Below are 26,161 nucleotides of genomic sequence, written 5' to 3' on the forward strand. Positions count from 1 at the left end.
TTTGAGCTCGGCACATTTGTATGTCAGTTCTTGTGAAAAGAAATGAAACAATGTGACCTTTTTTTTTTTATAGACAGATGAATTTTGCACTTTGTGCAGAAAGAAACAGGTTGGCCATTGCAGCCAGGCATTTTGCACCGTTGTTGTTGTTGCTGCGACACTTCAGGTGTTAGCAAGAAGTGGCCGGATTCTTTTCGAATAAAGAAAACAGGTTTATTTTAAGACTTAAGGATACAAGAATGAGATAACTGGATTATTGATACGTAGGAGGTTCGGCGGATCTGCAGAGTTGGGAGGGCCTCGCCGACGCGTCTTGTATCGTCGGCGCCTCTCGGTCATCTCTCTCCCCAAGCTGCAGCGGTGGGGCTTATATAGCCTGGGGAACGGTGGCCCCTCAGAACTGGCCAATCCAAACGCAGCACTCGACGGCAGTCCGAAAGGACCAACCAGCGACCGTGCGGGCCAACCGCTTCAAATCTTGCCGCGCGCGGTGGCGTCCGGGGGAGAAGGAATCAGCGCCTCGCTGTCTGGTCTCTTGCGACAAGTCCAGGCGTGTTGCTTGAAGATGCTTCTCCTTAGGACTCGCTTTGTCAAGGGATGCTAGTAGGAGAAAGTTAGCGGCATGCAGAATTGGAATTGGGGGGGTTTCCAGGCATGACAGCGTGTAAGTTATGGGAGTGCTAACACAGGCGAGTGGCCAACATTGTCTTGACGGACTTGAGCATTAGGTGTTGGAGCTGCTGGTCCTCTTCTTTTGTTCTTCTCAAGCTCTGCTTCTGCGGGAAGAGACGGCCGGCCCCTCTTCTTCACCATGTCCTTGTTCTGATTGCAGGGGCAGCTGGCTAGAGAAAACACTAAAAGATCTACTTGCTGTTTCTTTGGGGTTGCTAGGGCATCACAATCCCTGCGGTAGAGCAACCAGCTGCTCACAACAGCCATGTCAACAAAATGAAGAAAAAAAAATTGCAGGTATAATTTCTTCAACTTCGGAAATTTATTTATTTATTTAATTACAAAATACTGCAGCCCGAGAGCCAAGCAGAGTGGGCAATGTAACAACAGCCAAAGATCACCACAGCAAACTTCAAACGAAAAAAAAGAGAAGAAAACAGACAAACACTACAAAACACCTGTATGATGAATATAAAGGCAGTCAGAAGTAAAAGGTTGCTGTATGGACAACATTGTCAAAAAGAAAAAACAGGAAGAAATATTATAAAACACCAGACGTAGGAATCCAAACAGAACTCAGATGAGAGGGAACAAGCGTTTTTCAAAATCATCAACATCACGCGCGGAAGAGATGAGGGCTGGCAAGCTGTTCCACTGAGCGATAGCGCGAACAAAAAAAGACTTTTTAAAGAGGTTTGTACGGGCAAAGTACGGCCATACGGCCATATAGTACGCCATGAGCCCATCTAGAAGGTCGACAAAAGTGTTGTAAGTCTTCACAATGGCTGGCTGCTGAACTTCGCATCTTTCTTTCTTCTTGCGGGCATATCGCTGGCAGCTTTCTAGGGGCTCGGCAGTCCCGAATGTGCTGGCAATATTCGCTCCCTGGCTGTCATACCACTTCATTACTCGGACTGACTTTGACCCCTTCAATGGTAGCCTCCACGTGGCTTCCTCTTCCGTTCTCCTTCATTTCTGCATCGCTGGGCTGTCGGCATCCAGAAATCCTGTTTGCGCGCGCAGTTCCCATGGCTGGAATACCGTGCTGATGCAGATTTACCAGCAGTTTTATGGATGTGAACCAGTTGTCAAAAAAAAGCAAGTAGCTCTTGTTCTCCGGGGTGGAGCACGAAAGCTTGAGCGCATTAGAGCTTGCTCCAAGGTCAGGTAATCCAGGAACAGGCCAGATGTCCCCTATGTAAACAGAGAAGTCATAGACAAGTCCGTGGATGTCGCAAAGTACAAAAATATTGTAGCCCCACTTGTGAGGCTTGCTAGGGTATTTTGGCGTTAGTGACGGGCGGCCTTTGAACGGCGCAATTTGCTCGTCGACCACCGGCATCTGTGACTTTGGAAGGATTTGAAATTTGGGCAGCAGATTGTCAATGAGTGGTCGAATTTTGAACAGCCTGTCTTTGCCAGCATTCGCTCGAAGGAGATTGTTGTTGCTGAAATGAAGGCCATTCTTTATGGCTTGCCACCTATCCCGTGACATAACTTCTGCCACTTTTTCTACTAGCATCTCGCGGTTCCAGTACATGCGCGGTCGCGGAAGCCTGTATATGGACATATACATTGTGGCGCCAAGAAACTGCTCCAGTTCAGCGCGTGTTGGCATAATGCTTTATTGGCATTCTTCTGTACTGCGTACAGATTGGACTGGTCTGTAATCTCGGCAAGAAGCTTGTCGTCAAAAAAATACTGGAAGTACTCAATGGCAGCTTTGATATACTGTACTGTTTTGCAAACTACACCGATGGACCTGGTTTAAAAAGTGCACACGGTGAGAACAAGTCTGCCTTGTTCATTGGTATAGGTACGAGGCTTTTCCCTTGGAAAGGCATGTCAACTCCGAAACATCACTAGACTCTCTCACAAAATAACTATTGTATCCGAAAATATTTCTTCTCACTGCAGTGTGACAAATGGCTGGCTAACCAACTTCTGTTCGCATATGGAACCGTGAACAGTTGCTCCCGTGTAGTCTACTCTGTGTGGCTAAATGTGTCTTCGATGTTCCTGGGCTGGTGTTCATGGTTGAAGAGCCAGTTAGCAACACTTCGCATTCGCGTGAAATCTGACACTAGGAGAAAAATTATTTTCCTTTCCATAGCTCGCTGTGCTGAGCTCAAGTCAGGTTTAGCCCGTTTCATTAACCTCTGTAATTCTGACTCAAACACAAGTACTGGTAAGGTACAGCTATTGTACACTTTCCTCTGGGGGGGGGGGGGTAGGGGCTACTGGTAACCTGGCGTTCATGATCTGCGAGTACCTGCTAAATGCACTGCACTCCAATCTTAATCTCCTAGTCATTTCACTTTAGTGGTCCGAAACTGCGGTCACTACCTGCCTAAGTTATATTCTCTTTGAACTTACCTATCATAAACTGTTGTTTCCTTTGAAACATGCTGAATATGACATCACATTTCTTCATATTAATCTTTCAACGACTGTTTTGCTTTGCCTGTCTAGGTCCTCAGTCGTACTCTAAAAGTCATACCCTGAGTCAATGTCAGTGGCATTGTTATCAACGAATTGCAGATTACTAAGATATTTTCGATTAACTGTTATCCTCAACTCTTCCTAGTCGAGATCTCTGAACACCTTCTGTAAACACATGACAAACAATACACAAGGCCTAACGAAGAAGTATGTTAGCAGTCTCCAAAGCCCATGGTTACAATTGGTTGCCAGCAGTGCTTACAACTTGTTAGGCCTGCTTTAGTCTCTTTGAGCCTTCTTTGGCAGGTCACAGATGGATGTTCTGTCAATATCCGGAAGCTGTACAAACAAGCAACTGTCATCCACTTCTCCTGGAAGCAGAATATCCCACGCTGTGTCACAAGAAAGGAAGCATTCCTTTATGTGTGGAGGTGAATTAATCACGTCGGCAATAATTACAGATTAGAATGCAGGCTGCACTTTCCCGCAGAAACAATCTTTTCCAGACGTTTATAATCGCCACTGTTTGTCCTCACAAAAGTGGGGCCGGATTTTGATGGCCTTTTTTAAGCAGTGCTGTGTATAATCTGTTTTGAGTGTACAAAGTTTTGAATAACCCTTTGCGGTCCCTTACTATTTCCCGCTTCGCGGCCATTCCAGTCCCGAAACTATTTTGCCCGTTTTCCGTGATGTGGAAGAAAACAAGCAGGTGTGCGAGAAAGCTTGCTCAAATGTTTATTTTTTAGGCTTCTCTTCTTGCCTAAGACACCCAGTGGTATTTTGGCAGTGTGTGGTGCCGCTGGAAGCATTCCCCTGGGTGCAGGCCTGGATAGGGCTCAATTGCAGAAATGTACCCTGTTTGGCAGTCAGCTAGCGCATAAACCCGCATGCCCCATTTTGTTGGCTTCTGTGGGTTATAGCACTTGAAAGAAATTCGCCCTTTGAAGCCTACGGTCCCCTAGTCGACACAAATTTTGGGCCTGGCACTGAAATGCATTTTGCATCAGTGCAGTGCACAATGTCCCTCACCTTGCTGCCGCGAGTTGGTCGGTCGGACGAGGCATCTGCGCTTGGCGAAACATGGAGCATGCAAAAATTCTGAAGAAATCACTTGCGTTTGAAAACATGCGGGGAAAAAGGAATCTTCTTGAGCAGGTCCTGGCTGAAGTACTCCTTGATTTCGAGCTTCGGATTCAGTGCCATGTTGATTATTACGCCTAAAAAGGCCCTGAATTCCTGTACGGACACATCTTCCCAATCCTTCCAAATTGAGTGCTGTGGAAGAACTCCGGCATTCGAGATTTTCTCACGCGCACAATGTCCTCGATCAGTTTGTCCGTAAAGAACAACTGAAAGTGGTCCAACTCGAAGGTTAGGTTGGAGGCACTTACTTGAGGTCCCGGGTTCGGGACGGTGGACGGAATGGGTTTGAAGTCTGGACAATTTTTTGTGTAGGCCCGCCAGACTGCTGCGAGTGGTCTCGTGTCACCAGAGCCACCGGCTCCAGAGCATTCATCGTCGTCATCGCTGCCGCCACTTGATTCCGTGGATTCGCTGTCTTCGCCATCTGATGGGGGCACACAGTTCTCTTCTTCACTAAAATCATCCTCACAAGGCAGCACTGAAAGCTTGGCAGTTTTTGCCGTACAAAGCACTCGGTGAGAATGCGGCCATGCTGTGCTGCGAGCGGCATGTAAAGAGAACCACAGGACGCTCGAACGCTTGCTTCTGCCAAAGGTCGAAAACGTCTATGTGCTGCCATCTAGTTTAAAATTTGAAATTAAAAAAAAATAGTTTAGTATTTGTCTAAGAGTTCACTTGCCACATAGCGCTAAAAAGACACGGACACAAGGGAGACACACAGGACGGGCGCTAACTTACAACTGAGGTTTATTGAATGAAACCAGGCAATATAACAAAGAAGAAGAGATAAAAACATTTGAAATAAGGAAGCCCTCAAACGGCATTATCGTCAAACAGGATGTACAGATTAGCAGACATGAAAAGCATTTCTTTGTCAGATAGAAACACTGAGGCAGCACTGACGCATATATCTTCCTTTTGTGAATATATATTGAATGCCTCTATAATTTCCCTGGTAAGCTGATCTTTGTGGCAATCAATGACAACAGAGCTATTGAAATCCGGACAACAGCCAAGACACTTGTTTGTTTTTCCATCCTTTTCTTTAGCGTTGATGTGGCCAGCAAGATGCTCCTTGACACCATTCCTGACATCATTGTTGTGTTCTCGCAGCCTATCGTTGAGGCATCTGCCTGTCTGGCCTATCTACTTCCGGCCGCATTTCAACGGAATAGAGTAGACTGCATTCTTTCACATGTGACATCACCAGCTCGCCCAAGCTTCTACTCTGGCACTTTGTCTAAGAGATGGCGCAACATGCATAATAAGTTGAAACGCGCGCAGTTCAACAATAGAAGAGCTTGTCGGGCCGTTCCTGACAGCGGACCGCTACGGCTGAGCAGCATTGTCGGGCGGGGCCCGACTGAGGACCGTAAAGAATAATAGTGATTATTTTTTGTGATGGAGTAGCGCTGGGGTGTGGGGGGAGGAAGGGGGGGAGAGCTCAGCCCAGTAATTGCCTCCGCTGAGGGGGTCACCACAACTGGGCTTTGCTGGGAAGGGAAATGTAAGGATAGGGGAGTGGAGGCTGGTTGGGCTCGCGGGGGGCCACTGGGCAGGAAAGTCCGGCAGGAAGGCAGTCGCAGGCGATGTTTAACAAGGCCAGAGCAAGGCGGCACCTGCGCACGTCGGCGAGAAACATCCCCGTGGTAGACTGTAGCGAAGCAGTCGGCTCTTCCCAAGGTCCAGAGGTATCCTGGGTGGGGGTCGGCTGTGGTTACTGCTGTCCTTGGTGCACACAGGCAGCCTGGTCCCACCTCGGGAGCCGAACAGCTAATGTCGCACACGGGGCGCACACACCCGATCATGCACAAAAGCAGTCACTGCCACTCGTCGAGGTCACCGGGGGGCGATCGCGACACAAGTCGTGTTCGGGGGGCTCAGGTGAGAGCGAGTGTGCGGTTTAGAGCACAGCACGCACAACCGCGGCGGAGGAGAAGCCGGCTGAGTCAGTCCGGCTAGAAGCAGTAGAGGCCGATGTGCAGTAGGCTAGGGCGTGGTTGTGGCAGCGCACATCCACGAGGAGCGACCCCGTTGCAGACGGTGGCTAAGCGGCCAGCTGTCCCTGAGGTCCGGACGAATCCGGGGTGGGGGTCGACCGTGGGAACTGCCGTCTTCAGTGAGCACGGGCGGCCTGATTCCACCTCGGGAGCCGAACAGCTAATGCCGCAACGGGGCACACACACACGATCGCGCACGGATAAGAAGACACCACACGCCGAAGTCGCAGAGGGCGATCATGAGGGGAGACGGGCTCATGGAGTGCCGTGCTAGCGAGCCTCCGCGAAGTTGCTCGGATGAGAGCCAGGCACGCACTGCCCAGTGTTGCCACAGTGTTCACAAAAGTAGTAGCAGATTTTGATGCCAAAAATCAGCAGAAATCAGTAGATTTTCATATATGTTGCAGTCACTGGTTTGGGCGTGTTTTCTCTACGCGGTGTGAGTTATTTCTTTAGTACGGAACGATACGGTGGTAGAAGACAAGTGTCGGTATCATAATAACAAAAGCAACGGGGTAGGGAAAGTGGTGATTGTTGCGACATCATGTGCCCCGCCATGGAACTCCCTACCGCCGTCGCCGCGCAGCATAGCGCAGCTGACGGGAACCACGGTACCTCAGTCAACAGTTCACTACATTCGTATCTCCAGTGAAAGAAGAGTTTTTATTTGTCTTACAGAATAACTGTTGTTATCTCATACGCTGACAATAAAATATGAAGTGAACATCGAAAAGATAATGACCACATGCAGTGACTTGTAGAGATTTCTTAATCGGTTCTCTGACACCGAATACCGCACAATACAGTTAATGATTAAGTTCAGAAAATCAATGTGGAAACTATCCGTCGACTTCATCTTGGTGGTTTTTGCGCCATGTTTTCATCCTGTTGAGGAGTGGCTTCTCTACACTGAACTGGAAGCACGATGAAGAGGCAATGAGGCGCTTGGTATGCGGCACGGCTCATACAGTGTCCATTGCAAGTTTGTTTCTTTGCTTGGTTAACAGCAGAAAATACCCTCTCAACCGCTGCACTTGAAGTTGGCAAACAGCATGGCCGACAAGAACTTCTTGAGTGCTGGGAATGCCGAAGTTCCGTCACTGTGTGTCATTTGGAATACCGAGCCCCAGAACTCATGCAACGTTGCTCCTTCTGTTATGCTTATGTCTGCGTTCCTGAGGATCCGCCATTCAGTATCCAAGGTCTGCAAGGACCCTTCAGCAACAACATGCGGGAAAGCTTTTGCTAGGGGGGCAATTGGTGGAGCCGACCCAGTCCTGACAGCAATGAGGTCTAGAAGCGCTAAGTTCGCCAAAGAAGGATCTCGGAAGGGCACACGTTTTAGAATCTGCTCCATGCTTTCAATGTAGAAGTCGAGGCAACGCTGTCGAAAGAACTTCCTCTCATCTGATGTAGCCGTGCAGTCTTTGGACGAGAGAAAAGCGGTCGCCTGGCCTCCAGCGTACATATCTTCTACAGGAAAAAAGTTCCTTGGATTTTTGTATTCAACTTTAATCAGATCGATCCCCCTTGTGCAGGATTTTTTGCAGTAGCATTGCATTATCGTTTGTAGCGCAGTTGTGGCACTTTTCAGAAGCCTGTGGAACTGCGGTTCCTCGCTCTGCATTTGCTTGTTAGGTACGTTAAACACAGGCAAGACAAAGGTAAGAAACTGCAGGAACAACTTGTTGAGTGGATCACGAAGTCTTGTGAGGATGGTTTCTGAAGCCAGGAGTCTGTCTTCAGCAAGAGCAGTGACAAAATATGCAATAAGAGCATCGTGCTGCTCAAGCAAACGCTCTACTGCCGCAAGCAGTGACAGCCACCTCGTTTGGCTCGGATGGAGTAGCTTGTGTGGCTTCAGTTCAAGCAGATTCTGAAACTTCCCGAACATCTTCATCCTTTTTGGGCTGCAGTTGAAATAGCTGTACACATCTCTCAGTAGATCCTCCACTACCCGAGGAAGCTTAGCACAGGCATAGGATGCACACAGGTGGAAAGAGTGGCGCAAGCACTGGAGGATAAACAAGCTAGGGACATCCTTTTTAAGCATTGTCATCATTGAGCGGTTGACCCCCATCATGACGCTCGCACCATCTGCAGCAAAGCCAACCAGGTTGTCTTTACAGGGCACCCCAGCTTTCTTAGACGCACCTTTTGAGGGCTTTGTATAGGCCGTCTGCTGAGGCATCCTCGACAGGAATGAGGTCAAAGAAGGCATTGGTGACTTTAGCGCTTCCGAAGACCCTGGCCACAACACAGAGGTGTTTAGAAGAGCTTATATCTGTCGACTCGTCGATCATCACTGAGAACGTTTTCCGGCGGAGAAGCTCCCAAAGCTGACACTTGCTCTCTTCACCTGTAACTACGTTAGTTATCGCCGTCGTTTTGGTTCTACCGCAAGTAATTTGTTTGGTCATCTCGGAATCTGGGCAAATTCGTTGCACAAGCTTTGGCAAGTGGTCCATGATGGTGAACGGCAGACTGTGCTCCATAACAAACAAGGTCAGCTTAACTCATTAAGGCCCACGGAGAAACTACTCATACGATTTCAACTATCTTTTGCACGCCTTATTACCTGAAGTAAATAACACCTGCGAAGTTTTATAGCTTTACCTTTATTGGTTCACATGTTATGACACTGTACTGTAGAAAGTACAGTGGGCGCTCCAATGGCAATGTGAAAGATAGCACGGTGCATGAAACTTATTGAAGCAACCACGCTTTATGCAGAGTGTAACATTGCACTTTTCGCAAGACCATTTCGACCTTTTGTGACAGACAGTGCAGCGCAGTTTTTCCAGCTTCTTATGGAAATGTCCGTGTGGATCGAGAATAATGGCAGGTATGACAGACGCTGGAGACCTCTTGGTGATGCTGTTAGGCACATCAAGGCGAAGGTAGTTCCTCGCTATGATGCGGGTGAATGCGAGTAAGTCGAGCTGTGAATCTCCTACAAGTTGGTAAATTCTCCATGAGTTGGCTACGGCCATGTTGATCATCTCCGTAAATAGGGGCCACCATCATTTTTTTCCTCGGATGCCAACTCTGTAGTTGTTCACAGTTTGATCGTGAAGATCCACACCTCCCATGCCACTTGTAGCTGCTGAAGAGATTTGGTTGCGGAACCTTTACTCTCTTTTTTCTCGGAGGATGACCATCGATTTACCGAGCTCAGGGGTTCAATGGTGTCATAGTTTGTTGCCATCGTCACTATGCTATTGTCTCTCCACTTCACTAAAAGAACCTCGTTTTCGGGATCAAAACAAAAGCAATATTCTCCACGTTGCTTTCGCTCCACCTCCTTTTTAGAAAGCAGAGGGCATCCATTCAGACGATTCTCTCGAATAGTCCCGGTTGCTCGAAATCCTAGAGTGTAAAGAGACTCGAGAAAGCTGTGACTGGTGAAAAAAATTGTCAAAGAATACAGCATGGTCACTGGGCATCGGTACAACTTCAAGAAGGGAAAGAACGACACGCGAGCCCCAATGGCCTTGTATCAGGTGTAATGGACTTGCCGCAGTATGTGTCCAATGCATAGCAGTGCCCGTCGGCGCTGCATAACATCCAGTTTTTGTAGCCGAAGTGTATCGGCTTCCCTCTGATGAACTGCTTGCGTGAGTGATGCCCAAAATATTTTACTATTGATTCATCTATGGACAGGATTTCATGAAAAATTTTGTGCTGTCTTAACTTTTTGTTTAGGAGCTCCATTAGCAGTCTCACCTTGAACATTCTGTCACTTGTGCTCTGTCAGCTAGGTGCAAAAAGTGCTTTATATCCAGAAATCGCTGTCGGCTCGTGCAGCTTGCAACGCATGAAACCCCAGCATCCTCGTCAAGGGACACCAGTACATTCGCTGGCTGGGCAGCTTGTGATATCCGCCAAGCAAGAGAATTCCAATGAATTTCTCAACATACTCTATATTGATGACAAAACCGTGCTCATTATTCTGCTTCGGATATTTTCCGGTTTGCACGACAATATGAGTCAGAATTTCATCATCGAGTATTGTGCTGAGCACCTCATTCGGAGACTTTCCAAAGAATAACGACTTGAGGTTCAACTCTCTCTCCTCAGTGCCCTGAGTTGGAGTGGCCCAGTGATACTCTTCTTTCCAAGACGGACGCTGGACCTTTGCTTTTTTGTTGCGCGGCCTTGCATCGTCCCAAGTTTCCTCACATCCACCGCAATGTAACTCCAGCGTGCCTGGAAACAATATAAAGGCTCATGTTTCTCTAGATCTTGAAGCAAGGTATGTAAAAGGATCTCTCTACTCACCTGAGATGTCATTTACCACCGTATATCAGTTGTACCATTGTCGTCGTCTCCCTCCTCCTCTTCCCTTACTAGAGATGCCCCTGTGTGAATACAGCAGAAGGCATGAACAAAATACATGTGATGGGCCACTCTTGTTCATATCCACTGCTGTAATTATAATTTGGTGACTCTTGAATGTTTTTGAGTGATATTCGCTACTTACATGAGTACCACCAAAGCAGGTTGGGTAGCTCTGCCTCAGAAGACCAAATGCAGTTTTGTAGCTCTCACTGCTCTGAGAACTATGTAGCAGTACAGCAAGGGGCATTGCCCCAGCTGCAGTTGCTGCAAGAACCACCGTGAGGCTGCTTTGTAACTCATCACATGAGGCTGTGGAGTCTGTAAATATTATCTCCTCAGCAGCACTCAGCCCTTGTGTCCTCTTCATGACCTGGGTCACCACGAGGACTGCCCAGCAAGTACCATCCTCTGACCTTGTGGTTCTCACATCGGCCCCTGCAAAAGGCAATACAGGGCTCCCACTTATAGCGGCATTAAGCAGAGCCGCGAAGGAAAATGAGGGCCTTGTTAAGATATACATTTGAAAGTAGCCAGCAGTACAAGCAAAATGGTAATTTAAAAAAAAATTCATTTTCTTATTCATCAAATTAGGAGCAACAGAATCATTTTTTGGATGTCAGATAATTCAACACAAGGTAGGAGAAAAGGCAGCTACGTGCCACCAGTGGAATCCGAATGCAAGACCTAGACCTCCACGTGTTGCAGATGGTGCTCAACCAACCGAGCTATGGCAGTAATACTATCAAGTGTATCTGTGCTAGCATGCAGCTGGCATGTTTATTAACCCCTTTGTGCTGTCTGTGGCATCAAGAGTGCCAGACCAGAGACCTTCTTTATGGTTTTCAGCATGCAAGCGAAGGGAGATGATTGGTACAATAATATATACATAAGAAAAAAGCAAATGATCACTGAAGCCCAAGAAACCATAAGGGAATGTTGTTCTATTTATTCTTTTAATGTTGTTAACTGTGGTGAGAAATCAGTGACAGTGTAATTACTTTTTTGGTTGCAATTGGGTTGCACTTACTTACTCATGTCTGTAATGCTTTGCTTGGGGCTAAGGGGGCGGCAAATCTATCACTGGGCAGTATTGTCGTGATGTATGGATATTGAATCTCTTATATTACAGATAATGAAAAGTAGAGCATGGTCACTGTTTGACATTGCAAGAGGTATTCATCGTGGATGCGATTTTTGTTGTAAAGCTGTGGTGTTTGCAGGTCCCGGCAAGGAAGAAGTGATAAGAACACTGCGTAGTACTTATTGGGCAACAGCTGAGATGCGTTCTCCCGGCGGCGCTGATGCAGGTGCTCGCTTTTGTAGAGCCACGCCTGACGTCACTTGGCGCGTCATCACGCGTCTCACTCGGTCCACACGAAACGCCGGCACGCGTCTCTCTCGGCTCGCACAGAACGCCGGCACGCGTCACTTCCTCCACCGCAATTTGGAGAGTCACGATGGCTGGTATCGGTCAGGCGGCTTCCTGACTCGCTGAGGGCTGTTTCCACTGACCACGGGTGCAGGGCTAGTTGTGGAGACAGCGGTTGATGAGGGTGGCGGACAATCTGAAAGTTCTGGATGACAGATGTCGGTCTCCTCCCCCACCGCAAATGGTGACGGCGTGTTCGCAGCTGAGGCTCGTAGCAAATGGTCCTTGTGTCGCCTCCACATGCAGGATCCGCTCGGTGTTTGCACCTTGACCTCGTACGACACTGGCCCGGTGCGCTGAGCGATAGTTGCTTTGAGCCATTTTGGTCCGCTCCTGAAATTGCGCACCAAAACCTGTTCAGCTTGCGCAAACGGCAGATTTCGTCCCAGTCTAAGCGCAAAGTTTCGAGCCACTCGCGCCCTAGAAGAGCTGGTCCGCCGTAGTCTACGACGTACAACGGAAGGTCACCGACTTGATCCTTGTAACTTATGGCTGCTTTCAAAACGCCGCTGGGCTGGATAACTTCTCCTGTGTACGTTTTCAGTCGCACTTCCGTCGGGTCGAATCTTAAAGGCGGTCCAAGTCCCTCGAACTGCTGTCTTGATATTACAGACACCGTAGCGCCTGTGTCTAACTCCATTCGCAAAGGTACACCTTGAATTTCGACATCGACGGTGATGGGACGCCGGGTTTTTTCAGACAGCGTCTGGAGGTTTCCCGTGCCGTCACTTTCAAGAGTGCATATCCACTTCCATGAACTCGTTGGACACTGCTTGGGACCACGGCAGGCACGCTGAACGTGGCCTTCCTTGCCGCAGTTCGTGCACTTATCTGCTATGTGCGGACAGGCGCGAGAAAAATGCTTGTTGGAGCCGCAGTGATAACACTCGAAAGAATGCTTTCTTTTGGCTGCGTCTTCAGTGCTCATTTTGTGGAAGTCATCGACAGCTTCTCTAGCGTGCGCTTCAACATTTTTCTTAGCTTCTTCCAAAGCAAGTGCGCGCTCAACAGCTTTTTGGAATGTCAGCGTTTTGTATTCTGCAAATAAGTATCGCTGAATGTCGGTGCAGAATAAACCGCACACAAACCTGTCACGAAGCGAGCCACGCCTGACGTCACTTGGCGCGTCATCACGCGTCTCACTCGGTCCACACGAAACGCCGGCCCGCGTCTCACTCGCCTCGCACAGAACGCCGGCACACATCAAAAGCACACAGCTTTAGTAATGCAGGCCAGAGAAGGTTGCTATAAACTGATTTAGACATGCGTGTGGCTTCCCATCATGCTCTATTTTCACCGAAAAGATGGCCACTGTGGCTTGAACGAATATACTCTAAAGCCTCAGGTGGTCCCTCTAAGGGAAAGGAAAACTGCTAGCCGAGAGGTTATCTCTGCTGATAGCATGACGTGCTAAAACACACAATTTTTGTGAAGCAAAAGGTAAATATTTATGAAGTACCTAGACCACAGAAATAAAAGTAATTGCAAACACAAATGTGTGAGAACGTGAATAGTGAAACAGCTAAAAAAACCTTTGCAGTTCAGTACTTTCAAAAAGTGACAAGGATTTCAAAGAAACAAAAGAAACTACACTGCTCAGGCATATTGCAACTTACCCTTGTCAAGATAAGAAGGCGCTTTCTCTGAAAGCTTGCTGACAGGGTCCACTGCTTTGCCGTAATGTTGATCCCGCCACATCCTGAACCAGTAGTAAACAGTGCCAGCACTTGGATTTACGGCACCACTGGCAAGCTTCTCGGCTGCATCATCTTCGGTTTCTGGCTTCTGCTGGTGCATCGTTGTGGCCTGTGCTGGTGTGAGGCCATCGTGGAAGTAGCTGGGGAACACAGCTCGAGTGTCAGCTGTGGTGCGCAGAAGACGCAATGCACCAGCACAGTCAAGTGCATGGTTGTGGTCATCCCTGACCATCACGATGGCACGCAACAGCGTAGCCCTCTTCAGGAATGGGTCCCGCTTCTTGGTGTCCCTAGTGACATTCTTTATTTTGATGTCCACAAAGGCTGGACAGTTGGTGGCTGTTTGGCCAGTAACCTTGTTTCGGTTCGAGTGCTGGCATTTCCACTTCTTGTGGAATGCGATACTAGTAAAAAACAAATGCCAATGATTTTTCTTCCCACAGTAACACTCATCTTTTTGCTTAAGTCTCTTTTATATTAGAGAGACACTAGTAACAATGATAGAATTATTGCATAATAGACCTCTCCCGGCCTACGTCATCAGCGCGCGTGTTTCTGGTCCGATGAGCAAAACATGCGCCGTACCGCGAAGGCTCACACCGGGAGAAGAAAGGCTGCGAGGCATTTGGAATCGGGGTACAAAAGTGGTGGGGGAGCGCAGAAAAACCGGTTCAGAACCGAAAGTCGACGATTTTGCCCATCGGGGCACACCTTTTTGACGTCACACTGTTTACACCAGGGAGAGGTCTATTCTCTGCACAACACTGCTGCCATGCGGTGAAGCTAGCGTAACAAAGGAATCTGTTGCAGTCCACAACAACGTGGACTGAAACAAATGCAACTGATTTTCCTTCTGACAGTAACACTCATCTTTTTGCTTTAGTCTTTTATATTAGAGAGAGACTGGCAACAGTAATGTAATTATTGCATAATTTTCTGCACGACACTACTGCTATGTGGTGAAGCCAGCGTACCGAAGAGCTGAAAATTGGACTGTCACAGTCCACCACAACGTAATTCTAAAACAAATGCAACTGATTTTCCTTCTCACAGTAACACCCTTTTTGCATTAGTCTTTTATATTAGGAAGAGACTGGCAACAATAATGCTATTATTGCGTAATTTTCTGCACGACACTACTGCCATGCGGTGAAGCCAGCCTAGCGTCCGTCGGCATCGTGCCCGCCGCTGTGGCCAGGTTAGGCCTAGCGCGGCGTCCGACGCATGAAAAGTTCAGTAAAGCACGGCGTGGCAGAAAATTCACTCACTGCGTGGAGTCTGGCTCCGTGAGTCTGCACAAGTCTCGAGTCGTGTAGAGAGCGAAGTGCCTCAGCGTAGCCTGATCGTTCCGCTCGATCTGGTCGCCGTTTGCGGAGGCCATGTAAAGCACGTCTATACTCGCCGCTTGCCAGATCGTCCGGGCGGCAGTTGATCCCCGGCAATGAGAGGTCCCATTTCTGGGGACTGTGTTGTTGATCCCCGGCAGTGAGAGGTCCCATTTCTGGAGACTGTGTTGTGGGGTTGCTCACGACAGTCACTGGTGCGGAGTGCGTCGCTCTCTGGAACAACTGGGTGCCAACAGGTCTAGATTATGGGGACAATTACATACTCGGGGACAGTGCGTACCCTTGATGCCATGGCTCATGACCCCGTTCAGGGATAATGAAAGCACTTTTCCTGCTTGGAAAAAGAATTTTAACAAGTGACACAATCAGCAAATAGTGGCGATTGAAAACACTTTTGGGCTGCTCAAACAGCGCTTCAGACGGCTGTACCTTTGTGATGGAAATGTGTTCTACAGTGCTGCTACATAGTTATGAGTGCGTGTGTGCTGCACAACCTGTGTAATGATGAACGGGACTTCCCGCACGACTTGACATCTTTGCCACAAGAAGAAGAAGATGTGGGTAACGATGACTGTGAAGGGGATTTCGACAGCAGTGCCCCAGGTTACAGCCAAAACCTGCGGGAATTCATCGCCAAGGAGCAGTGTTAGTTGCATATCTTGGCCCTGTGAACGCAAACTGTAGTGCTTCACACGGAAGCAGTGGTTGCACTATAAAATAAATTCAGCGTGCTATGCTCGCAAAATAGTTTTATTGTTTTTGCTGCTTTTCAAGCAAATATGTCAGGCGGTCAAACCGCTGCATGCGATCATTGTGTCTCGCCTCCTTCGCTTTCTCCCACTTCTCCCTTGCTTCTAATTCTTTTTTCCTTCTGTCCTCTTGTTGGGCTTTTTTTTCCTCTAGTCGTTGCAGCGCATCCAATAGGGGTGCGAGGTTTGATTTGGTGCGTCGCCTTCTTTTTGGGGTGGTGCCACCCTCTACTGGCACTGGCAGATTTTCATTATCCAGATGTGCTTCTCCAGCTGTAGTCCTATAAAGCATACACGCACAGGTACCACATCAGTTATCGTTTTGTACAAAATGTGTAATTTTCACTTACTCTGTACTTCCGCTGGGCAGAATGACCCTTCCGGGTTCGAGCAGCAACCTCGGGTTGACGCTGTGCTCCTTCCCAAGGACTGCAGCCAACTCTCTGCATGACACACAATTGACCAGTACCACGGAACAGCTCCATAAAAAACAGCAACTTACTCTTCATACTCGCAGGTTGCCCGATGGTGCCCGGAAGAGCCATTGTCTTTTTTCGTTTTTGTGTAAGCCCGATGGAGCGATTTCTACTTGTTTTCCATTTGGACTGCACTCATTGTGCACTGGAATTCAGTGTTTATGAGCTCTGCAAGCTTTTGCCGGAGCAGCTTCCTTGTGATAAACAAACAATACAGAACAAACAGTAACATTATTGTGTGTAATGTAATTACCTTTATAAGGAACAGCACCTGTCATGCCTTGCATATAGATAGCTGTTGCAAAGATTTTTTTTTCTACTGCAGGTATTACTTACCAGAGCACGCATTCTCACTTTAGGTGCCATGTATTTGAAGCAACCTATATCGACTTAAATTTGATGCAATATTCAGTTTAAGTACCAACTGCAAGGGATTCCTTGAAACATTACTGGAGCCATAAACCCCAGAGACAATATATACCAGCGTCACTAATGCTTACGTAACGTAAAATATGTCATATGATACGCACAACACTTTTAGAGACAAAGACAACGTACCGGAGTGCTCTCGTTTTGCCCACCAAGCCTTTCATTTCCGAGTATTTCACAATGAAAAATCATGTCTTCCGGGTGCCCCAGAGCTCTGGTGCTTCGTCTAGTGAAGCGGATGTCTCTTGTGGATCAGGGATTGACCGGCCTGCATCACCAACGTTGGCGGGAGCCGGTGGGGGTGATAATGCCGGAGAAGGTGCAGCTTGCTCGGAGGCCTCAAACCGCACAGACACACGCTGTCCGTCTGCAGAGGCAAAGTCGATCACTTAAAATGTTTACACAGCACCTACCACTACTGTTGCCGCGACCACTATTAAACACACCCTGACCGTCGGCCACGTGCTTAACGTCGCCATGCATCATTACTTACCGATTGCTTCGTAAACGTATCCATTTTCATTAGACATAGCTGAACCGTCGGGTCCATACAGCAGGCGAACTTCTTTCTGTTCGCGTCAACAAGGACGTGGAGCGTTGTCTGCTCAGCGCTCGGTGGAACGCACGCCATGCTGCACTACTTCCAGCACTACCTTGGGACCGAGTGCGAGGTGGCGAAGAACTCGTGCAGAACTAGGCTTGCACCTTGACAAAACGAGGAGAAAAGTGCAGAGGGCGCGCGCGGCACCGGAAAAACGAGGACGACGGTGCTGCACCCCTTGAACTGGTGCAGCAAGTGCAGCCAAATCGAAGAGACCTTTGGTTGCCAGCAGTGCTTACAACTTGTTAGGCCTGCTTTAGTCTCTTTGAATCTTATTTGGGAGATCACAGATGGATGTTCTGTCAATATCCGGAAGCTGTACAAACAAGCAACTGTCATCCACTTCTCCTGGAAGCAGAATGTCCCACGCTGTGTCACAAGAAAGGAAGCATTCCTCTTTGTGTGGAGGTGAATTAATCATGTCGCAATAATTACAGATTAGAATGCAGGATGCACTTTCCTGCAGAAACAATCTTTTCCAGACGTTTATAATCGCCACTGTTTGTCCTCACAAAAGTGGGGCCAGATTTTGATGGCCTTTTGTAAGCAGTGCTGTGTATAATCTGTTTTGAGAGCACAAAGCGCTCTTACTCTCGAGCCACTGATGCCTTTGCTCCGCAGTGGAGGTACACTGCATGCTGATCAGTGCCCTTCAGAACTATCTCTTTGCCTGCACCTAAAAGACAGAGATCATCGATGCGCTTTGCATTGTCCAGCAGCGAATAGCTAATGAGTTCCTTACAAAACTTCTTTTCCGTTAGAGGCAGGTGAGTGCTCTCAATCAATTGTTGTAGCTGCTGGTGCATAACCACCCTCTCCACAACTTGCTGAGCCATCCCATTTGCAGCAGAGACTTGACGCACAATGGATCCATTTCCACCTTCAAAAGCGAAGGCCGAATGGTCCCACAAAGGTCCAAGTGGCCACACACAGTTCGCCAGGTGAAGCAGAGCATGCACATTAAAGGTCTTGGATGCAGTGCCATTCAGGGAATGGCATCGAATGACAAGGTGCTCCGGAAGGGTGAAAGGTTAAGTCAGACTCACTGATTAAAATAATAAAAACGGTGTTCACGAAATGCACTGCATGGACAACTTCACCATCTACCGTGTTCTGCAACTTTATCGGCAAAGGTTTGAAAAATTCTCCCGCCACAACCGTTGGCTCGTTTGTGGTGAAACTGCGCACAAAGCTTCCTTATTGTTGTCCGTTTTAAGGCATAATAAGTATAAAAGTGGTACTTACCAGGTTTGGTCACGCGAGATGCGAAACCAGAAGCACCCGTGTTGAGATCGAGCCGCCGTCATCGAATTTCTGCCGAAAGGTACTGGTGGCGCCATCTGGCATCGCTGAAGGAAAGTGCCGCGACGGAAGCGCCGAGGCGAGCGCTGCAACGAGCGCAGCGGCTTGCTTTGAATGCGTCGTTCGGGCCATGTCGTCTCAGGTATTGCTGTTATAGTGCTTTACAATGCCGGCAATGTAAACCATAGACCGTTTCCAGGATTATCTATGACGATTTACGCAATAAAAGTAAACAGCATGCGTTAGTCTTCTCGAGCACTGTAGCAGAACGAGAACATTGCCTTTTCTCGGCATGCATGCTCTGTAGTCGGAAGGGGAATATGCCGGCGTTTGAACAGGAAAACAATGATAAGTCAGTGGCGGTATAAGATGTGAAACGAGAAAAGAAGACGCTTTGTCGAGCTATTAGCAGGCAGAAGTTTGTGCTATAAAGTGCTCAGTTGTTTCAGTCCTCGAAGTGACCACCAGCAGCGTCGATACACCGTTGCAGCCTCTGGGCGTATTCCTCAAAGACGGCAGCACGCATCTCGTCAGTGATTGTGGTGAACTCTTCTGAGATGCGCTCTTTCAGTTCTTCGACACTGACGATGCTTCCAGCGCGGTACACCCTTGACTTGATGTAGCCCCACACGAAGAAATCGCAAGGCGACAAGTCTGGCGAGCGTGGTGGCCACGGCATATTGGGGGATCCTCGCCCCATCCACCGACCTGGAAATTGCTCGTCTAGCCACTTACGCTCTTTGGCAGTGTAGTGGGCAGGGGCACCATCTTGCTGGAACCTGTAAATCTCTTGCTGCATATGGCATTCAACCAGCTCCGGCAGGAATTAATCTTTCAAAATGCTTTGATAGGACTCGGCTGTTACTGTTTCTGGAAAAAAAAAAAGGGCCGATCACTCCCTCACGCCAACTTCCACACCACACAACGATGCGTGGGGAGTTCACCGCACTCGTGTGGATGAAACGAGCGTTCTCTTTTGCCCAAAAACGAGTGTTTTGCCTGTTCACGCGCCCATCAACATGAAAAACCGCTTCGTCACTGAAAAGCAAGCAGTCGAGGTGTACACAGTCCGCATTGATCCGCTGCTGCTCAGACTGGCAGAATGCTACTCTCATGATCTTATCTGCCGGGCTTAGATTTTGGTGCATCTGCACCCTCTAAGGCCGCCGTCCCCTCTTTCTTAGAGCCCGGCTCACGGTCGACGAATGGACTCCAAACATCAGCCCAGCACGAGTGGAGGGGGATCACTTTCAAACGCCCTCTGTGCCTCCCGTTGTGCCTCTTGTGTTTGTCACTTCTCACTTGCCTCAAGACCGACCCGGTTTCTTCGAACCTGCGCCGCCATTTAGAAACTGCGTAACTAGATGGTGGTCGACGGCGAAACTTCAGTTTGAACTGCTGGCGGACGTAGCTCGTGGAGTCCGACTTTATCAGCCACACTACTGCCTGCGCGTTCTCCTTGGCAGTGTATGTCGGCATAATGCAGCTCTACACTCCACAGCAGAACGAAGCAAGCACGACTGAGAAAGCAGGGAAGAATACTAAAATCCAGCACCACAAACCAGAATGCAAACCGGACTCTTCTGTTTCTCTAAATAGAGCCGCGACAGCAGACAGCAGAAATACGACGAGACAATGGACAACATATCTTTTATTGGTAAATCACCGTCAAGTCATTTAATTTGTTTACGATAGTTTTCAAAATGCGTTGGCCGAAAAATATTTCACGCGCTTAAGCAGACGACATGGCCCGAACGACGCATTCAAAGCAACCCGCCGCGCTCGTTGCAGCGCTCGCCTCGGCGCTTCCGTCGCGGCGCTTTCCTTCAGCGATGCCAGATGGCGCCACCAGTACCTTTCGGCAAAAATTCGATGACGGCGGCTCGATCTCAACACGGGTGCTTCCGGTTTCGCATCTCGCGTGACCAAACCTGGTAAGTACCACTTTTATACTTACTATGCCTTAAAACGGACAACAACAAGGAAATTTTGTGCGCGGTTTCACCACAAACAAGCCAACGGTTGTGGCGGGAGAATTTTTCAAACCTTTGCCGATAAAGTTGCAGAACACGGTACTGTGTGATGTCAGGGCACGTTGAAGAACCTCAGGTAGCCTAATTTCCAGAAGCTTCACTACACGTCTCCACAGTCTGAGTTGCTTTGGGCCATTAAGCCCCGCATTAAGCCCCCTAAAAACCAACTAGAACTTTCAGCTTCTGAGCTCACTTCTGAAGTAAACACTGTGATGCAATTAGTCTATTCTGTAGTTATTTGGTACATCAGATACATAGCTAACATCAACACCATCAATAAAAACACACTGGGCTGAAACATCATCACTTCAGTAAAGGCACAGATTTCTCCCCTGTGGAAGGCAGTAGCACTTGTGCATGTAAGTCACTGCTCTGAAATTGCTCTCAACTGTCATTAGCTCTTCACAAACTAACACTATCTTCCTTGTATCTAGCAATACCGAGCATATGTCAGTCACAAGGCAGTAGATACCATTACTCATTCTCACACAGGAAGAACAACTCTTCATTGCCCGGGTGTATGAGGGGGTGGTAATTGTTAAATTATTAAGGTGAAAGCGTGCATAATGGGTCATGCTTGGTACTTCTTCATACTTCTGAATGAAAAGTTCTTATACTGTGCTGTCTAGCTGCGCAGTCCACAGTGGAGCTCCAAGAACAGAAATGTTCGACGTCACAAAATGGTGCTTGTTCATTAGCTTATTACGCTTACTCTCTAGAAAAGTGGTCAGGCTGACATATTTGCTCGCTGTCCTTAACCAGTTCTTCATGACACAGCATTCTGCAATCTGGAGTGGGACTCCCTGTGGTGCCTTTGCATGTCGAACAAGCTGGCCATTACCATTTTCGAATGGGAATGTAGATGTGCCCCAAAGTGGGCCCTGCATCTCAACGCTTTTGGAAAGATGGACCAGTTGGTGCACATTAAATGTTGCGGCAGAGGCCCCACATAATGTATACACCCTGCTCACAAAAGATGACAAGAGATCATCCGCTTCCTGCAAATCAGCATCGCTAACAGAAGATTGTTGAAGGAGGAGGAACACACCCTGGCACAGCACACTGAAGTGGTTGAGATATGCAGATGGCAGTGTGTCTCTCCAGCAGGGCAGTGAGTAATACCAATAAAGCCACTCAGTGACCTTCCAGTGCATTCGTGCAGAGACAAGCCGAGGGAGTCGACAGAATGCACTCGGAGGCTTCATTTCTTGAATACGGCTGTCCAGTTCCCTGATGCGCCGTCCAAGATAGTAGGCTTCTCCAGTTGCAGAGAGCCACAGGTCTAGCAGCTGTTTTGTGACGCCTTCGAGGACACGGTGCAGGACATCGGGCGGCATGCACCACACAAGATTGCAACTGAATGAGAGGCGACGGCCCCTTCATTCCATGTACGGGCTCCTTGCGCAGGTGGGCTTCACGCATATCCTCAGGCATGCCAGTGTGTGTGCCTTCTGGCACTGCGGTTCGGCCGGGAACATAGCGAAGGACACCTGAGAAAACAAAATTGCGATCAGGTTTCTGCCACAAACTGTTGCTGCTCTTCTGGCGAATCAGCTGGCAAAAACTATGCAGCACCACAGATCCAAATTTTGCCACAAAGTGCATCAAGGCCTTGTTAAAAGCTAAGGCCTTCATTTTCAGGTGTTATAGGATTTGGTCACATCACAATGGGTAGCCAGATGACCAGTACACATGCACAAAAGACACGATAATCTACAAAACCAAAACAAAGAAGACATCTGCATTCTTCTTTGCAAGTCAAAGCTGTGCAGTTGTCCAAACACTTGTCCAGAGCAGCCAGACAGCACAAATCACGTTCAGCGCATATATGACAACGGCCACTGGCTGGCACACCTGATACAGCTTTAAAAGGCAACATAATTTAAACACAATCCATGAGAATGCGCATGCATGATGTGGCCTGGTTTCGAGCCCTAGGGCATTCGAAAAGGCTACATATATTTTTTTGGTGCACCATTCCAGCGCTCCAGACAGGTGTGTGGATGACTGTACATGAAAATGAAAAAAAAAAAATCATATAAACAAATATCAGGATTATATACACAGTCAAACCTCATTAAAAAACTGATATAGCAAATTATAGAATAAAATGAAGTAACATCTCTTTCATTGATCTACGCTTTATTTCGATGGGAGTTCCATCTGCATAACGAAGGAAAAATTCAAAATTTGACCCTCAATCGTTTAAAATGAAGTAGGATTTTTGTATTCACGTGGTTCAGTATATGTAAACCAGCCAAAAAAACTCCCAAGAAACGCGAAATTAGATCATCTAAATTGCCCACAGCAAAAGTTGTGTTTGAATCGCCCGTGCATTCACATGCTGTGCTGCACTCTATTGATTTTGTCGAGAAGTTTATCCTGTCAAATATTGTGAAGTGACGCCTAATAGAGATCACATCACTATTTAAATAAATATGTTCATGTCTATGACTAGAATCCCTAGCTGCATGCTCACTTCTGCTCTCTGGCATGAAATCAAAGGTTAGGTTTCACATGTTCTCATTCGCGGTCCTGATTTAAATTGAAAAGGTGTTGCATTCTTGCAATTTTGCGCTTTCCATCTTAGAGCGCCTCTTGCTTAGGTTTACTGGTGCAGTTTCTTTGCTGGAGTTTCTGTGTGCACTTTTAAGAAGGATATCAGATATAATAAATGAATTTCTGCTCAAAATCCAACTTTGTTATAATGAGGTTTGACTTGGATTACGTCCTTACTTGACATCCTTACCCACAGACAATTGACACCTGAAATAAAAGTACCGTGCGTATGGACAGAAGAAAGCACTACAACTAGCTGCATGTGCTTTCAGTGATGGAAGTTTTAATTTCCATTAACCTCATAATATGAACTAGGATAAAAGGTACGCTGGGGTTATAGCTACACTGAGCTTAGATGATCCTATTTCTTCGGCTGACAGTATAATCAATATTTTCATTCCAGAGATACTCATTGAACAACAGTTTTACAAACTGCTGCTTCCAGGTTTGTAACAGTGCACTATAATGAAGAAAAATTGTGCCTTATACTTACCATCTATAATGGTCCCTTCTTCAAGGCACCAGGGGCATCCAAAATAGCCATTAAATTGTTTCATGTTGAGCAAGGCTGCCCTCGCGGGCGAGTCCACACAGCAGCACGTTGCGTACACCCTTGATGTTGCTGTTTCCCCTGTGCACTTCCAGGTGATTGCTCCAACTTTATTGAAAGCATCAACGAATGCTTTCATAAACAGCAGGGCTGGTGGGTGCCGTTTGGCGAACCATAAGGCTCCAATCAGGACATCCTGAAATCTGAAGCTGAAGGGGATCTCATTGATGAGAAGCTGAATGGGCCACACACTGGACCTATTGGACTTAAAAACCGGTGACCCATGAGTGTTCAGGCAAACTGTGATGTCACACACACTTCATCTTCAACTGGCGCCTGATGCTCCTGTACATGCGACCATGTGTCACGTCACCATAGCTCCCATACGCTGCTGAAGAAAGTCTTTTCAAATTGGTGTACAGTTGTTCGGAATGAAGCACTATTCTGTTGTACAGCTCTGTTGTACAGGCGCAGGTAAAAAAGATTAGCACACATGACGGAACACCAGAGCGCCGGAATGACAACGCGTGGCGCTGCGGGTGGCGAAGGGGCTGATAACGAGAGTTCTGGGTGTTCCCATTCTACAGCATTAGGGGGGTTCTGTGGACTGCCATCATCTATTGTTCCTTTCGACAAACCATCGCGGACATAAAAAAAACAGTAATAAAAAGAGGCCATCTTTGCTCATGATAACCGAGCCAAAATAAATGCCGTAAGCACAGTCATGTAGGGTCGGCGCTTCAACGCTCGGGCGGCACACGCTTGATAAAGCTTACTTCATGCCATTCCCCCCTACGCTGCAAACATGGAAACGGCCTGTTAGGCAGGTCTGCGTACCGCAGCGCCGCGTGGTGAGATATACGAATCCTGATTGCCAATGATCTGTGCTAATATTTTTTGCTCGCGACTGTACAGGGCGGCATTCGACAGAAAGTCTTCAAATTGCTGTACAGTTGTTCGGAATGAAGCACTATTCTGTTGTACAGCTCTGTTGTACAGGGCGGCAAATCTATCACTGGGCAGTATTGTCGCGATGTACGGATATTGAATCTCTTCTTATATTACAGATTATGAAAAGTTGAGCATAGTCACTGTTTGACATTGCCAGAGGTATTCATCGTGGATGCGATTTATGTTGTAAAGCACACAGCTTTAGTAACGTAGGCCAGAGAAGGTTGCTATAAGCTGATTTAGACATGCGTGTGGCTTCCCATCATGCTCTATTTTCACCGAAAAGATGGCCACTATGGCTTGAACGAATATACTCTAAAGCCTCAGGTGGTCCCCCTAAGGGAAAGGAAAACTGCTAGCCAAGAGGTTAACCCTGCTGATGGCATGACATGCTAAAACACATAATTTTTGTGAAGCAAAAGGTAAATATTTATGAAGTACCTAGACCACAGAAATAAAACTAATTGCACGCAAAAATGTGTGAGAACGTGAATAGCGAAACACCTAAAACACCTTTGCACTTCAGTACTTTCAAAAAGTGACAAGAATTTCAAAGAAACAAAAGAAACTACACTGCTCAGGCATATTGCAACTTACCCTTGTCAAGATAACAAGGCGCTTTCTCTGAAAGCTTGCTGACAGGGTCCACTGCTTTGCCGTAATGTTGATCCCGCCACATCCTGAACCAGTAGTAAACAGTGCCAGCACTTGGATTTGCGGCACCACTGGCAAGCTTCTCGGCTGCATCATCTTCGGTTTCTGGCTTCTGCTGGTGCATCGTTAGGGCCTGTGCTGGTGTGAGGCCATCGTGGAAGTAGCTGGGGAACACAGCTCGAGTGTCAGCTGTGGTGCGCAGAAGGCGCAATGCATCAGCACAGTCAAGTGCATGGTTGTGGTCATCCCCGACCTTCACGATGGCACGCAACGGCGTAGCCCTCTTCAGGAATGGGTCCCGCTTCTTGGTGTCCCTAGTGACATTCTTTATTTGGATGTCCACAAAGGCTGGGCAGTTGGTGGCTGTCTGGTCAGTAACCTTGTTTCGGTTCGAGTGCTGGCATTTCCACTTCTTGAAGAATGCGATCCTAGTAAAAAACAAATGGGAATGATTTTTTTTCTCACAGTAACACTCATATTTTTCCTTAAGTCTCTTTTATATTAGAGAGACACTAGTAACAATGATAGAATTATTGCGTAATTCTCTGCACGGCATTGCTGCGATGCGGGGAAGCCAGCATAACAAAGAGCTGAAAATTGGACGTCAAAGTCCACCACAACGCAATTCTAAAACAAATGCAACTGATTTTCTTTCTCACAGTAACACCCATCTTTTTGCTTTAGTCTTTTATATTAGAGAGAGACTGGCAACAATAATGTAGTTGTTGCGTAATTTTCTGCACGACACTACTGCCATGCGGTGAAGCCAGCCTAGTGTCCGTCGGCA

At 47.6% G+C, this 26,161-nt stretch overlaps 1 protein-coding gene and 1 long non-coding RNA gene across 2 annotated transcripts in view; one reads left to right on the plus strand and one right to left on the minus strand.

Moving 5' to 3' along the window:
• The window catches only part of LOC149327589 (uncharacterized), a 139,549-nt gene that overhangs the window by 21,709 nt on the left and 91,679 nt on the right, over positions 1–26,161 (plus strand). The gene's annotated exons all lie outside the window — the stretch shown is intronic.
• Positions 10,934–12,988, minus strand: LOC149327592 (uncharacterized). The gene is made up of 2 exons (XM_089563466.1): positions 12,294–12,988; positions 10,934–11,033 (listed from the first exon to the last, which is right to left on the minus strand). The coding sequence occupies exons 1-2, from the start codon at positions 12,953–12,955 to the stop codon at positions 10,934–10,936; spliced, it is 762 nt and encodes a 253-aa protein (XP_089419592.1). The 5' UTR covers positions 12,956–12,988.

Source organism: Amblyomma mixtum, chromosome 10 (genome assembly GCF_055824585.1).
Source record: "Amblyomma mixtum isolate Tamu chromosome 10, ASM5582458v1, whole genome shotgun sequence".
Taxonomy (NCBI): Eukaryota; Metazoa; Arthropoda; class Arachnida; order Ixodida; family Ixodidae; genus Amblyomma; species Amblyomma mixtum.

Bases quoted from the DNA above. Each gene is read 5' to 3' on its own strand.
- LOC149327592 (XM_089563466.1), bottom strand. From the start codon at position 12,955: ATGAGCACTGAAGACGCAGCCAAAAGAAAGCATTCTTTCGAGTGTTAT. The intron at 11,034-12,293 runs GTGCAAACACCG...TGCCTTTTGCAG, and splicing joins CAGTGTCGTACGAGGTCAAG to GGGCCGATGTGAGAACCACA.